We start from the raw sequence: 16,079 nt of genomic DNA, 5'->3' as shown, positions 1-16,079 counted from the left end.
CAGTGTTAACTCAGTAGTATCTATCAGGGTTAATTTCTTGTTATTGTTAGCTGCCATCAAGTTGATTCTGACTCATAAAGACACCATACACCATACAGAGAAAACCCTAGCCTGATCTTCTTCCATTCATACAATCTCTGATGTGCTTGAATTCATGGTTTCAACCACTGTGTCAATCTAAATATGTGCTATCATTCAATCAATCTTGTGGAGGTTCATTTCTTAGTTTTTCTATATGTTGTTGTTATGTGTCACTGAGTCAACTATGACCCATAGTGACCCCATTCACAATAGCTCTTGAACCCCGCTTTAAAGTACCATAGTCATGGTGGGGAAAGGTGGATGAAAAGGCTATGGAATTCTTGATCTTATTTTTGTAATTTTTCTGTAAAGGTAAAATTATTCCAGATAGATAATGACACTGCATTGGAACAGATAAAGGGAAGAACTGTCTGAAAAGAGTGTCTGAGCATGCATTATAGGTATGACAACACTTTGGAACAAGGTGCATTGTAAAGTGAATTAGGGGAGAAGGAAAGGAGGAGGGAGAAAAATATGCAACCATGAATTAATGATAAGCCAATCTTTCTGTAAACCTCCATTAAAATCATAATGAAAAAATATTTAAGAACAAAAAAAAAAAAAAAGCACTCCGGTTCTACTTATTCCAAGACAAATTTGTTTGGTTTTTTGGCAGTCAATGAAGTATTCCTTTGCATGGTTCAAAATTGGGAAGGGTGTGTATCTCCATACATTTCAGTCTATATGCAGAACAGATTATCAGGGAGGCTGGGCTGTATGAAGAGAAGTATAGCATCAGGATTGGAGAAAGAGAAAGACTTATCAACAATCTGCGTTATGCAGATGACACAACACTGCTTGCTGAAACTGAGAAGGACCTGAAGTGTTTATGCAGAGGGTCAAGGACTGCAGTCTTCAATATGGTTTGAAGCTCAATATCAAGAAAACAAAGGTTCTTACCACTGAGCTGATGGGCAGCATGAGGACGGATGGTGAAGAGATTGAGATTGTAAATAGCTTTAGTTTGCTTGGTTCCACAATCAACACTCTTGGCACCAGCAGCCTGGAAATTAAAAGACGTATTGCAGTGGGAAAGTCTGCTGTCAGAGACTTCTGCAAAGTACTGAAAAACAATGATGCCAGTCTGGAGACTAAGGTGTGCCTGATACAGGCCATGATCTTTACAAGCACTTGCTATGCATCAGAGAGCTGGATAATGAGTAGGGATGATCTTTGAGCTGTGGTGTTGGAGAAGAGTATTGAATATACCATGGACTGCTAAGAGAATGAACAGGTTCAGCCTGGAGAGGGTTAAACCAGGCTACTCTTTGGAGGCAAGGATTCTGAAGCTTCATCTGACATACTTTGGACACGTTGTAAGGAGGGACTAGTCCTTGGAGAGGGACATCGTGCTTGAGAATTTGGAGGGATAGCTCAGGAGAGGAAGACCCTTGATAAAATGAATTGATTCATTGACTACCCTAGTACTAGGGGTAGGTGTGTCAGAGACAAAAAGATTGGCACAGGATAGAGGCAGGGTTTACTGCTGTTGTATGTAGGGTTGCTATGAGTCACAAGCAACTTAATGGCACATAAGAACAACAACATGAAGTATTCAATATTCTTCACCACAATCACAATTCAGAGACATAGATTCTTCTTTGATTTGCCTTATTTTTTGTGTAGTTTTCAGATGCTTAGGAAGCAGTTGAAAATGCTATGGCTTGAATCAGGTCTACTTAAGTCCTGAAACGGAAATCCTTGCATTTCATCACTTTAAAGAGATTCTTGACAACAGATTTGCCCAGTGTACCATGTCTTTTGATTTTGTGACTGCTGTTACCATGGGTTTTGATTGTGGATCCAAGTAAAATGAAAAATGTTGACAGCTTCATTCTTTTATCAGGATTTTACGTATTAGTTCAGTGGTGAGAATTTTTATTTTTTGGGGGTTGAAATTTAATCTACACTGGAAACTGTAGTCTTTGATCTTTTACAATAAGTGTTTCACATTCTCTTTAATCTTTACAAGCAAGGTTGTGCCATTTGCGTAACAATAGTTGCTAAGGAGTCTTCTTCTAATCCTAATATCACATTCTCCTCCATACAATGAAATTTCTTAGGTTATTTATTCACTCAATATTCATATTGAATTAGTGGAAGGATACAGCCCTGAGATACAACTCTTCTCATGGAGATCTCCTGGCCAGGAGCTGAACTGTCTTCCCAAAGGCATGTGATTTGAATCCACTAGCTATCTGTGGGAGAAAGATGGACAGTCTCCTCTTTTGCAATTTATTTTATCTCATGGCTAAAAGAAAATGCTTAAAACAATAAAAGTTTAACAAAAATACCAAATTACATACTATAGGGAAATGTTAAAATAACTAAACATGTTTTCTATAGTGTAGAAAACACTTCACATTCCTTCTGTCTTTTCCGAAATGTCAGGACTAACATGCTCATAGTTCATTTCCATCCTGCTAAAGAAATTCAAAAAGCTGTGTGCCAGGGTTCAATCTATTCAACCTATGAAACTGGACACTTTGAAGAATGTGTTATCAGGAGCAGAGAAAGCTTCATCAGTAACCAATGTTATGCAGTCGATATAACCTTGCTTGCTGAAAATGAAGAGGATTTGAAATGCTTGCTTCAGAAGTTTAAAGAATACAGCCTTCAAAATGTATTGCATCTCAGTATCAATGGGTGGAATCAAGATCACGATATATGGAGGAATGATTGAACCTATCAACAGCTTCATCTTGATTGAATCCACAATTAATATCCTTGGTACTAGAAGTCAGTAGATCAGAAGATGTGTTGTACTGGTAAAGTGTGCTGTTGGGGACCTCTCTAAATTATTGAGGAGCAATGATGTCAAGCTGAGAACTAAGGTGCACCTTTCAGCCCTTGGTCTTTTCAGTCACTTGCTATGTTTTTGAGACCTGAAAAGAGAATAAGGATGAAAGAAGAAAACCTGATGCCTTTGAGCTGTGGTGTAGGAGAAGAGTATTGAATATTCCATGGCTGACAAAAGATCAAAACCCGTATGTCTTAGAGAAGGTGCAGCCAGAATGCTCATTGGAGGCAAATGTGGTAAGCTTCATCTCATGTATTTTGGGCATGTTGCTAGGAGAGACTGATCATTTGAGAGGGACGTCATACTTGAAAAGGTGGAGGGCTAGCAAAAGAGAGGGAGACCTCAACCAGATAGCTTGACACAGTGACTGAGCAATGGGCTCAAATGTGTCAGAGATTGTGAGGATGGCACAGGATGGGACAGGGTTCAGATCTATTGTTCATAGAGTTGCTGTGGGTCATACTTGCCTTGATGACACCTAACAAGAACAAGGAAAGTGCATGCTTTGCAGTCAATGTGTACTCTAGAGTACACAGGAGAATCGAAAGGCCTGACGTACCTTGGTTCAAATTCTCTTATTCCCTGGCTATGAAATTTGCCTGGCAAGAAAATTACTTGCTTATCAGAGGGAGGGAAAAAAATTAAATTCTGATTTCTGAGTTGCTCTAGTAAAATGTCTACTACAATTTATTTGCGCGTTCTTTATGTCATTAATCGTCTGATTTCAAGTAATTTAGTCTGATTATTGTTAGTTTAACACCAGGACACCACTAATTGACCAAAATACAAATCTAAATTTTTATGTCCTAGGGACATGAATCATTACTTTATTCTGTCAATAAAACATTAAACACTTGGATAGTTTTATTTAAAATGTAAAACGATTATAGAACGAAAATGAGCCATACATATTTTTTTACAAAGAATAAATTACCCCTTAATAACTAGCAAGATGGTTTCTCTATATACAGGGCACTAATATTACAAGTCAGATCTGAAATTACTATTTCTTGTACATATGACTTTTTTTTCCTTATATTTTTCTCATTTTCTTCCTCTACTTTTGAAATCATATTCTATGGTGTTTTCAGAAAAAGTTTGCCTAGTCATTTCGGTTCTGTGCAATACATTTTACATAAGGTGGTCAGGATCATCCTCTCTCTTCCTCACTCTGCTGAGAATTCTCATGATTTCCGTTTTGTTTTAATTTCTATTAATCTAGCTTCCCTGATCGCTTTACATATTTTATTTTTTCTTTTCTTTTTAAAATAATTGTTGACCATTTGGCCATACAGTGGATTTTTTAAGAGCACTTACAGATATTTTTTATAGATTTTGTAATTATAAGCGTATTTATAGGTCATATTCAATTTTTTGAACCAATTTTTTATTTAGCCCCAAGATAGCCTGAGAGGTTAGTTACCATTTAAGGTTTCAAGTGTTGCTCTTGTAAAGTGCCTTCAAGTTTGTTCTAACTTCTACTACAGACCCTGGATAAAACCAAACCAAACTCACTGCTGCTGATTCAAGTCTAAGTCATGGTGACCCTGTATCAAACACCACCTAATCCTTTATCATTCTTACACTTAGTTCCAGGCTTGATCCATTGTTGCAGTCACTGTATCCATACATTTGGATGAGAGTCTTCCTCTTTTTTGCTGATCCTCCAGTTCATGAAACACTAGGGAGCACTGGTGGCCTAGTGGTAAAAAGCTGCATTGTAGTCTCAAAGGCATGTGGTTTGAATACACCAGCTGCTCTGCAGGAGAATGATGGGAAATCTCCTCTCCTGCAATTAACTGCCTCTGAAAACCTGATGGAGAGTGAGCTGTGGGTCAGTTCTGACTCAAAGGAACACAAGAATTATGACATTCAGATGACGTATCCAAAGTACATCATGGCTTTTTCTAAGACAGATTGGTTCATTCTTCTCAGAGTCTATGGTATATGCAGTATTCTTTGCTTCAGTTCATCTTTGAGCTTCCTTATCCATTGATGAGTTTTCACATGCATATGAGACTATTAAAAACCTGCCGTGGCTTGGCTCAGGCATACTGTGTCCTCATTATGACGCTTTTGCTTTTTAATACTTCGAAGTGGTTTTTTGCAGCAGATTTTCTCAATGGAACATGTCATTGGGTTCATATCTGCTGACTGTCAAGGGGGTTTATTGTGAATCCAAGTGTAGGAAATACCTAGGATTATGATTTTCTCTGTTTACCATGAATTGCTTATTGGTCGAATTGTGAAGAACATCTCTGGGCTAAAATCTCAGAAAGTCTTCCTTTAGTGTTAACTAATCCGGCAGATTTTTTTTTTTAAAAAGCGATTTTGTCCCACTTGTATTTTTCTCCCATCAGGATCCATTTGTTGTGACCCTAATTAGAAACTCAGTAGTGGTAGCTGGACACTAGCACTTCTAACATCAAGGAGGGTGAAGTTGTGGCTCAGGCCTTCTCTGCTCATTGAACATACCAGGTCTAGCTATGGATCATTTAGCCCTGCCTTACATGGCAAATTTAGTAAAAATAAGGATGATTCTTGGTTTGCAGTGTAGTTTTTTGTTTCTGATTCCTAACTTTCTTTTGTTTTGTATTTCCGCCTGTGCTCCCAAGGAACTTGTGAAAATTCATCGGAATCTAATGCAGGAGATTCATGATTCCATTGTAAATAAAAATAACCAGAACTTGTATCAAGTATTCATTAACTACAAGGAAAGGTAACTTTAAAGTTTTAAGTTTTGTGCATGTTAATAATGCTTTCTATTGTTGGTTTTCTTATGTACCATTGAGTTGGAATGAACTCATAGCTGACCTTCCAACAGGTTTTCAGAGCCAGTTAATTGCATGAGAGGGAATTGCTTTTCTTTTTCCTGGAGCAATAGCTGATGGCTAGGAACCCCATGCATTTGAGTTAGCAGTCCATCTGTTTACCACTAAAGCCATCAGCGCTTCCTATTAATAAAGCTGATGATGATGAAAATGAAAAATGCTAAATAATAGCTTGTTACTACTGTTTATTGAAAGTAGTAGCTGCCCAGTAAATACAATGCTGTTTACTGTTTTACCATTGAGTCAGAACCGACCCATAGTAGACCCTCCCATGGGTTTTCAGAGGCAGTTAATGACATGGGAGGACATTGCCTATCCTTCTCCCATGGAGCAACTGGTGGCCTTGAACCACATGGCTTTGGGATTGCAACGCAGCTGCTTGCCACTAGGCCACCAGAGCTCCCAGTAATTACAATACAGATCATTAATTTGAGGGTTAATAAATTGGGCTCTCTGAGTATAGATAAAATTACTAATTATACAAAATAGAAGAGTAGGGAAAATTTACATGCTGAAGACTTTACATTAGTATTTGTGACTAACCCTCATAATTCATGCAATGCAGTAATGTATGTGAAATATGTTTGCCAGTGGTTTATTTTATTTCCAACAGAATACTGTAAGCAGAACAAGAAAGTCAAGTATCTATACCATTAATTGCTTAGCACTAAGAGCCATTTTCTAGGTATTTTAGTCTCAGCCTCTGTTTAAGTGTGATGATATGAAATGCAAAAGATCTATCTGCATCAGGATTACTTTCCAGTTATATGAACCATATATAGAAATATATCCTCTACATCTCTTGACCAAAAGGAGTTGCTTTTAGCTATCTGAGTTGATTTTGAATTAACAAATAATAAAATAATTAGCTCTTATATTATGGAGGGGAGGGGAAATCCAGTATGGTGGTACAGAGACTATTGAATTGAAAAAATAAAACCGGAAGGCTCAAGTTCTTTTACAAACCTGTTGACAAGTTATGTAATATTTGTCAAGTCAGTTTAACTCTATGTCCTTCCATTTTCTTGTCTGTGGTTGCTAGAAATTGATGAGTTTTGCACTTTCCTTCCATGTAGGAGACCCAAGTTCAATTCCCAACTCAGTTTTTTGCTGGACACCTCATGTCCAGCTGCCACAACCTGTCAGTTGACTTGTGAGTGAGTGCTGCTGTGATGCTGAACATGTTTCAGCAGAGTTTCTAGATAAGGTTGGACTAGAAGAAAGACCAGGTGACCTACTTGCTGAAATCAGGTGGTGGAAACAATCACTCACTCTTATTTTTCCCCCATCAATCATGGGCATAGTGTAGGCAGCATTTAATTCTGTTGTGCATGGTGTCACCACCTTGACAGCAGCTATCAATAACTTTTTTCATCTCAACTTTTAATCCTTTTTTTTTGCTCTTGATTGGCCCACTAAGCAAGGAGCTGTGTAAATCCAAAGCCAGGAAATTCAAATCTGCCAGCTGCTCTTCAGGAGATAGATGCGCAGTCTGTTCCTGCACCATTTACAGCCTCTGAAAACCAGAGCAGATTCAGTTATGAGCGGTTCTGACCCCAGGGAAGTGTTCTGACGTTATCTTTTGACCATTTTGAAATATCAGTTGTATAGTCAAAGTCAGTTTTTCTTTTACTTTTTTTTTAAATTATTATTATTTGTGTGTGTGTACCATCAAATCAGAGCTGACTGGTACAGAAGGAGATTGTCCCTCCTTCTCCAGCAGAGCATCTGGTGGATTCGAACCATGCACCTCTGGGATTGCAGTGTAATTTTTCTTTTAATTTTTAAGAAAAAAATTCTTGTAAACGGGCCACATGAGCTAAAGTACTGGGGAGCTCTGAGTGATAAACTATAGTTTTCTCTCTTTAAAACAAGTGATATAACACCCAGTGTTGACTAAGAAGGGCTAATGAGTTGCTTTCCATGAAATGCTAAGTAAACATGGTACTAGTAGTTTCAGTGGAGAAGTTAAAAGAAACAAAAAAGCAACTCTGCAGAGTGTCTGCTCACTTTTGGTGAAACAGGTTCAGCTGCATGCAGTGGAGTTTTTCCACTCGTTAATTGAAAAGTAGGAAAGAGTTGGAGGTTTATTAATGAGTGAAGTGCTAAGCAGTTATTACAGTTATTTTTTTAGCAGAAGAGAAAGTTATTTTTGTGTATGTTGTTGTTGTTGATTGCCATCGAGTCGAGCACAACACATAGCAACCCTATGAACAAATGGCCTGAAGCCCTTCCACAGCCATCATCATTTATTAAAGTTCACAGAGTGTCTTGAAGCATTCTCTTTAGGAAATGGATGCCACTCTTGTTTCCAATTTCTGTATATAAGTAAATGGTAAAAAGATTATTTATGCTAAGAGCTTAAATATTTCTTTTTATTTCTGTCATATATATGTTTGCTCACATATTTACACATGAAGTCATCAACCAGTTTGTAAAACTCTACCTGGTATAAAAATGTAGGTGAAATTAGTCCATTTAAATTTAGAACTGAAAGGCAATCACTTTTGGGCTGCAAATATGAGTGTCCTTCCCTCAAACTCTCTGACTCTGTGTGTAGCATACATTAAAGAAAGTTTCTGTTACTTTGATGAACCTTCACTGTGGTTTTAAATGGGTGAAAACGGTCTCTTCACTCCTAGATAGTCTCCCTTTGAATCTTGTACATTTCTTTCTTTTTCCCTGTAGGTTGGTTGTTTATGGACAGTACTGCAGTGGTGTGGAGACCGCCATCTCTAATTTAGACAACATTTCTAAGACAAAAGAAGATGTCCGGTTGAAATTAGAGGTATCTCTTTATTTTTTTTTCTTTATGGTACAGAGAAAACGACATTTTTGAAAAACAAAATGTATTCTTTATCATGCTCAATCCAATAGTGAGATTTCCCACGTGTTCTGAATATAACTTTATGCCTGTTTTATAAAATATGTTCATAGGTCTAAAAAAGTAATAATATGGCTATAATAATAAAGTGATGAAATGTAGGACTTATGATCCCACAGTTAATATGCATTCCTTCATTAGGGCCTCATGATCCTGCAAGATATGTGCATTTCGTTTTCATTCATCTTATCATTGAGGAAGTTGATACTCAGAGTAATTTATCCAGCATCACCTTGCTAGGAAGGGGTGCAAGATGAGCAGGATATGCACTGTGTTTTTGTTAGATGCTGTCCAGTCAACTCCAACCCATAGTTAGCCCGTGCACAGCAGAATAAAACTGTCTGGTCCTGCGCTGTCCTTACAACCTCCTCCACCCTCAGTGCCACTGGCGCAGTCAGTTATCCTGTCGTATGGGGGTCTGTCTTCTTTTCCTTCTCTGACCATCATCTACATTCCCAAGCATCACCCTTCCTGATAATATGCACAAAATACGTGGGGTGAAGTCTCACTATGCTTGTTTCTTTGTCATTCCCTGGCTGCACTTCCTCCCACATAGAATTGTTTGTTCTTTGACATTCCCTGGCATATTCAATGTTCTTCTCTAACTCCATAAGCAGGAGTGGCATCCACTTCCTAAACAACATGCCTCTGAAAACTTGATGAACTTTGAGAAGCAACAATAGTTACAGAAAGGCTTCAGGTATTTTGTTCATAAGGGCATGATGAGTTGTGCTTGACTTGACAGCAATCAACAACAGCTCCATAAATTTAAGCACATTGTTTTCTCTTCTGTCTTCCTTATTCATTGTCCAACTTTCACAATATGAAACAATTGAAAATATCATGGCTTATAAAACAGGTTTGTCCCAGAGATGATAAAACCAGATTGCTCTCTGGAGGCAAGAATTTTGAAACTCCATTTCACATACTTTGGGCACATGGCCAGGAGGGACCAGTCCTCGGAGAAGGACATCATGCACAGGAGAGGAAGACCCCAGAAGAGATGAACTGACACAGTAACTGCAGTAATGGGCTAGAGGTGTCAGAGACAGTGAGATTGGCTTAGGATAGGACTGAGTTCAGAGCTCATAGGGTCACTGAGTTTCAGGTGACTCCTTGGCACATAACAATAACATATATATGTTGATTTAGAACAATTTATTAAAGGTAAAACATTTGGTGGTAGGAATATAAAAAGGATGTAGCTTTGTCCATAAAAAGAAAGACAAAGCAAGCAGTTACACTGAAGTTGAGTTGTGTATGAAAAGAACTAGGTAACAGGCTGTGTGAGTGTGACTGGGCAGTCACTGCAGTGTGGCGTCCTGGAGAATGTGGAAGCTGTATCTAAAGAGGCAGCATTTGAATGAGGGGCTGAATTACAGCTTACAGAATTCTATAGGGAGTATTCCAGAAGAATTTGCGTTTCCTGAACAGAAGTGTTAGAAATACTTGGGAATTGACAAGTAGTCAGATTTAAGTACATTGTTAGAATGGGAAAGTAATGTGTAAAAGTGTGTTTGGTCATATTTTTGTACATCACCATTTCAATATGAAGAATTTGTGCTTTTATAGATTTTTTTAAGTGTTTGTGTTATATAACGTGACTGGGTGACAAGGTTGGACTGTAAGATGGAAGCTCTAGTTTTGGTTGAGGGTTGTGTGGAATGTTTGGTTGGTTGTTTATTTTTTTAAGCCTCTTGTTTAGCATCAACAAGACCTCCTGGAGGGCCCTTGTATTTAAAAGTCCGTTGTGCCCTCAGGCCTCAAGTTTTTATATTTTAAAAGAACCTTCTTCTAAGTAGCACAGTACAGCACTGTTTTGTCAATATGCTGTACTGAAGTAATCTGGATTTGCTGTGATGCTGAACCTTGTACCATTGGGGTGTCAAATGCCATAACGGTTACCCATGGTGGACAATGTTTGGTGGAGCTCCCAGTTCAAGACAGGTTTGGAAGCAGGAAGGGCATCCACTTCCTAAACAACATGCCCCTGGAAACTCTATGAACTTGGAGAATGACGATAGTTATAGAAATGCTTCAGATCTTTTGTTCATAGGGTCTCTATGAGTCGTGTTCGACTTGATGGCAATCAACAACAGCAACAACATGTTATATGAATTATCTTCACAACTGCATTATCTGGGTATTTGTCTTTTCCTAAATTCTAGTTAGGAATGTGTTGACATTCAAGGACTGTGTGCTGATGCAGCCTTTTAGCAGCCCCTCTGCTGTCCTTTGTGCAGTTTGGCAGTGTGGTTAGTGATAAGCAGAGGAGAAGAAATTCATGACTTTCAAGTCAGTATGCACTCAGTACTGTAGCCTGTCTGCTATAGTTTCATAACGTAAAATTCCCAGAAGGAGATTTGAAGGTTTGAAGGTTTGCACATTCAGAAGCCACAGACTAACTGTACTCAGTCTCTATCATGGATTGTTTTACCTGTTACCATTCCTTACTGCAGTATTCAATGTTCCGTAGACAGTTCAACTTTCCACTGAATAACATTGTCACTACCTTGTTAGTGTAAGAGGTTCCTGCTCCTTTGGGATAAATGGAGACTGGAAGGCGTGGAACTCTAAGTCATCTTGATGCAGTAAATAAAAATGTTAGTAAAACTGATCTTCACAAATTATACAGCTGTTTCTGAATAGGACCAGCATTAAAGCAGCAGGGTTTGTAAAGACACAAAGGTGTGTGTCAAGACGGGAGTCAGCGATTGTTAATTAAACCTCCATTACAGTTTCAGCATTGTTTTAGGGTTGCACCTCCCTCACTCAGTCACCGTCCTGTGTCCAGAGTCGCCCCTCTCAGATGATGAGCCCCTGTTTCTGACCACTGGCCTGTGAGACTGTAGGACCATCTTTTCAGCAGTCACTCTCAGCCTTAGAGAAGCACTGAGGTGAGACTGTTGCCAGCCCAGAGGTTGCAGTGTGACTCTGTCCAGTGCCTCTGTAGGAGCAATACTTGTCAGTCAGCTGTCAAACATTCTAGCCTAAACCCCCTATGAGATAGTTCTTCTCTGTCACATGAGGTCCATATTGGTTGAAATTTGACTTAATAACACCAAACAACAGTGCCATGAAACTTGAGGAGAGAGAGAGAAGGCCTGGGCTGTATTGGAAAGATGCAGATGGAGGGGCTGCTTGCTGTCCTTCCCTCAGGTGAAAAGCTCCTTTTTCTGACGACTGGCCTGATTTTGGAGGGAGGTAGTACAACACCTCACAGATACTCTTTCCTGACTGCCGTCTGCAAACCCCAGATATTGAAGAGGAATCAGCAGTTTATTTGATGCCTCCCTGCTTCCTTTGCATCTTCTATTTTGCAGTTATTTTGGCTCTTGTTGATTTTTGTCTTTTATTTCTACAATTTAGAGTTAAGAGAATGTGAGTAAAGGATAATGCGGTTGTTTTATTCTGCCTTATGATCTTGGCTGAACTATGTTTTATTTTCTCCTCAGAATTTTAGATTAAACTAAGCAACAAGTGACTAGGAATTTTCTATTTAAAAAAACCCCAACATAAAAACACCCCAAACTTTCTTTTATGTATTTGCAATACTCACTAACTCACTCATTCACTGATGTTGAGTTGGAACTGATTCATTGCTGAAACTCTTTTGAGTTTCCAAGGCTGCAAATTGCATGGAATGGATTGCTCATCATTTTCATATGGAGCCACTAGTGGATTCGAACCATGACCTTTGGGTTAGCAGCACAGCTCCCTACTCAGTATGCCGCCAGAACTCCCTCTCAATGTTAGCCCCTATTTATAACTTATATTATTGTTGTTGTTGTATACTGTAGAGTCCTCTATTGGTTGGAACCTACCCATAGCTCACCCTCCTGTGGGTTTTCAGAGGCGGTTAGTAGAATGGTAGGAGATGCTTGTCCTTCTTCCAAGGAGCAGCTGTTAGCCTCAAACCATGTGCCTTCAGGATTGCAGCACAAATTCTTGCCACCAGGACACCAGGGCCAGTGTTAATTTCAACCTTCTGCTAGCAGTGTTATACTAGCAGTGTAAATTCTTTACTTCATAAACCTACACCTTAAAACTTAAAGGGATTATACTTCCCCAACAAATTATAGTAATTTCTATAGTAAATCACAAGGAATGGTAAATGCATGACATTTCTATTTTCATCACAGCCTTAAGTATCCTAACATGGTGTTCAGACTGTGTAATCTAAGAAGTAAAAGTTACAACCTCAATTCCAAGGAGTTAATTCAGCTGTGATGATAAAACTCATTCTTTATTATAATGTTAACAATTTAACCTCTTACTTGAGACCCATGACCCAGATGCTCTACAATCTGTAGAAGCAAGAAATCAGTTGAAATAGTTCCCATGAACCATGGCAATTGACGAGTCACGCGTGAACATGTCAACATGTGCCCCAGTTTCTCTTGCTTAAGATCTGTGGCAAAGCAGATTCATTAAGTAACCCATCATTATAGCTAATGGTGTTTGCTTTGCAGCTCCTGATTATGTATCCTTTCCTGTGCCAGACAAAAGCAATGCATGTAAATGGAAACAAAAATTTCTCTCATAAGGGACTGTTTTTTAGAGTCTGCCTCTCTCCCTAAACCAGAAAACACCTTGTACTCAGATGCCATTTGCCTGAAGATTTTGAGTTTGTAAAACTGAACAGTAATAATAATATTTACACAATACTTTCAAAATATACTATGGATAGTTGAGAAATAGTGAATTGTGAAGTAGCTTTCCAAAATTCCACAGCCAAGAGTTGCTGAAGCTGCTGTAATCTTAGGCCTTGAGATGTCACATTCAGGTTGTTTCCTTCACATCATAACTCTTGCAGAGAGTAAACAAATCAATATGCTAAGTATGTCTTTAACACAGAAGAGTGAGAGATTGAAAAGAAAAAACTTGCGACTTTCTAAAACTTTCATCGCATTATTGTTGTTATGTACTGTCGAATTAAAACCAAACCATAGCTCACCCTCCATTGGGTTTTCAGAGGCAGTAAGTTGCCCAGGAGGAGACTGCCATCCTTCTCCCACAGAGCAACTGATGAATTCCAACATGTGCCTTTGAGTTGGAAGAACAGCTCCTAACCATTAGGCCACCAGAACTCTTTATTCCACCAGGCTTTTTTAACAGTCAAACATGTCTTTTTATCAGTTCAGTAAATACTTATTAAACAAATACTAGTTTCTTAAAAGGATGAGAGATGTAAGATATTGGGGGAAAGTATTGTGTATAGCAGTTATTGAAGTAAAAAGTCAAAGTCCAGAAAGAAAGAGAGTGCATGAGTAGCAAAGTTTTAACAGGACAGCAAGCATAAATCTTGGAGAGGGTGTGGAGATATTGGAACCCTCATGCGCTGTTGTAAAATAGTACAACCACTCTGGAAGGAAGTTTTGTATTTCTTGAAAAAAATAAAACATATAATCCATATGACCCAGGTATTATACTGCTAGGAACATACCCTGAGAAATTTAGAACTGAGGCAGGAATAGAGAAATGTACATGTATGTTCATTGCAGTGTTATTCACAGTAACAAGAATATGGAAACAGCCCAAATATGCCGCATATATGGATTGAGAAAGTGCATTATGTAGTACAGTGGCAACCACTTCCTAAACATGCCTCTGGAAGTTCTATGAACTTTGATAAAAGGTGATATAGAATGGCTTAAGGCCTTTTGTTCATAGGGTTGCTGTGAGTCATGCTCAGTTTGACAGCAATCAACAACAACAGCGACAAGGAATAATGATTGTGTAAAATGCTGCATAACATGAAAGAGCTTAGCAATGCAATAAGTGAACTCAGTCTCATAAGGACAACTACTGTATTAGACCATTATTGTAAAATAGAAGGATAGCTAGTAACGTGTATGTTGTCTCAAAGGGGGAGGAAAAAGGGAAATAGAGAAGGGAGCAGGAAAAGGGGAAAGGTTGAAAGAAAGGGATGACTGACTAGGAAAGATTCAATGGGAAGTTGACAAGTCAATATTATAATAGGCATAGATCATAGTAATTAACTATATAAAATGCAGTGCATATGATGATTGTATGAAACAGTGTCCATGAAAAACTGTATAAAGCAGTATCAATGAAAGACTTTATAGAACCCAGTATATATGAATGAAACACAATGTAAGCAAACAAAAAAGAATTCCTCGAGCAGCACCTACAAATAAAGAAGTCAGAAACCTTGAAAAGGAAAAAGAGATTGTGATTGTTATTAGGATTACTACAGTAGGCTAAAAAGTATATAGTGGGTTTGTGGGATTTGGTGGTGGGGTTGTTCTTTGTTTTTGTTTTCTTTTTTTTTTACTATTTTGTGATTTGGATGAAATTTACAGAGCAAAATTGATTTTCCATTCAACCATTTTGCTATACATTTTGTTTTGTGACATTTCATTGCAGTCCTCACAATTTATCATACTTCTTTCGATTTCACCCCTGCATTTCCCCTTTCTCTTATCCTTTCTATCCTAATCTCTTCCTGCCTTCTGCACTTAATCCATGGGCAGATGCTGCCCTTTTGATCCTCCTGCATTGATTGTTCTAAGGAAATGCGTTACTGCCCTGGCCTTCTGTCACCTAATAGGCCTATCCTTTAACTGAAAGTTGAGTGACAAATACCATGGTGGAAGGTTGACTAAGGCTATTAGTCTCAGGAGTTCCATGGAAGTATGTTGTTCTTGTGTTCACATTTTGAGGACGATAAAGTCTCTGGAGACAGGACAAAGTGTAATTGGAGAGAACCTTGAGCAAAGGTGTGAGGTGAGAAGGCACATGGCAAGTTTGGTGAGCAGAGCCTCCTTAATGTCCCACAAGATCACCGGAGAAAGATGAAACACAGAAAAGCTGAGCAGTCCGGACGTCTCCAGTTCTGAACCGGAGAGAATAATTTTCATCCGGTGGATAGGTTTAATTATTGGTTCATTTATTTTTGCAGTTAAAAGGCTGTCATTTTCCTTGCTTTTTAATTGTTGATACTCTCTTCAGTGTTAAAAAGAGAAGCAACTGCATATTTATCATGTAATAGTAATAATAATGTTTATTAGTTTTATATCATTTAATGTTTGCTTTATGACTTGCCTGAATGATGAAATATTTTTACAAGTATTTTTTCCCTTAATATTTTATTAGGAATGTTCCAAAAGAGCAAATAACGGGAAATTCACACTTCGAGATTTGCTTGTGGTTCCTATGCAACGTGTTCTAAAGTATCACCTTCTTCTCCAGGTATGCGCCTTGAAACTGTTTGCTTGTTCAACTAGGTACTTAACAAAATAGTAATGAAATATATTTCAGATACTTCATGATTTGACCCAATTGCCTTTTTTTTTAATTAGTATTTAGATAAATGAGAAATGAGGAACCCTGGTGGTATAGTACAGATACTGAGCTACTTATGAAAAGCTCAACAATTCAGATCCACCGGCTGCTCTGTGGAAGAAAGATGGGTGGTCTTTTCACATAAAGATTTATAGTCCCGGAGATCTGATGGAGG

General features: G+C 38.3%; 1 protein-coding gene across 1 annotated transcript in view; it reads left to right on the top strand.

The window, feature by feature from the left end:
* Positions 1-16,079, top strand: part of VAV3 (vav 3 guanine nucleotide exchange factor) — a 561,290-nt gene that overhangs the window by 275,061 nt on the left and 270,150 nt on the right. Inside the window, exons 8-10 of the mRNA XM_006882495.1 lie at positions 5,497-5,600; positions 8,401-8,500; positions 15,716-15,811. Coding sequence (XP_006882557.1) covers positions 5,497-5,600; positions 8,401-8,500; positions 15,716-15,811 — 300 coding nt within the window. The remainder of the gene's footprint in view (positions 1-5,496; positions 5,601-8,400; positions 8,501-15,715; positions 15,812-16,079) is intronic.

This window comes from Elephantulus edwardii, unplaced genomic scaffold, assembly GCF_000299155.1.
Source record: "Elephantulus edwardii isolate Elephantulus edwardi_28Jun2011 unplaced genomic scaffold, EleEdw1.0 scaffold00020, whole genome shotgun sequence".
In the NCBI taxonomy this organism is placed as follows: Eukaryota; Metazoa; Chordata; class Mammalia; order Macroscelidea; family Macroscelididae; genus Elephantulus; species Elephantulus edwardii.
The sequence above is the reverse complement of the archived record's forward strand: the minus strand, read 5'-3'. Positions and strand labels throughout refer to the sequence as shown.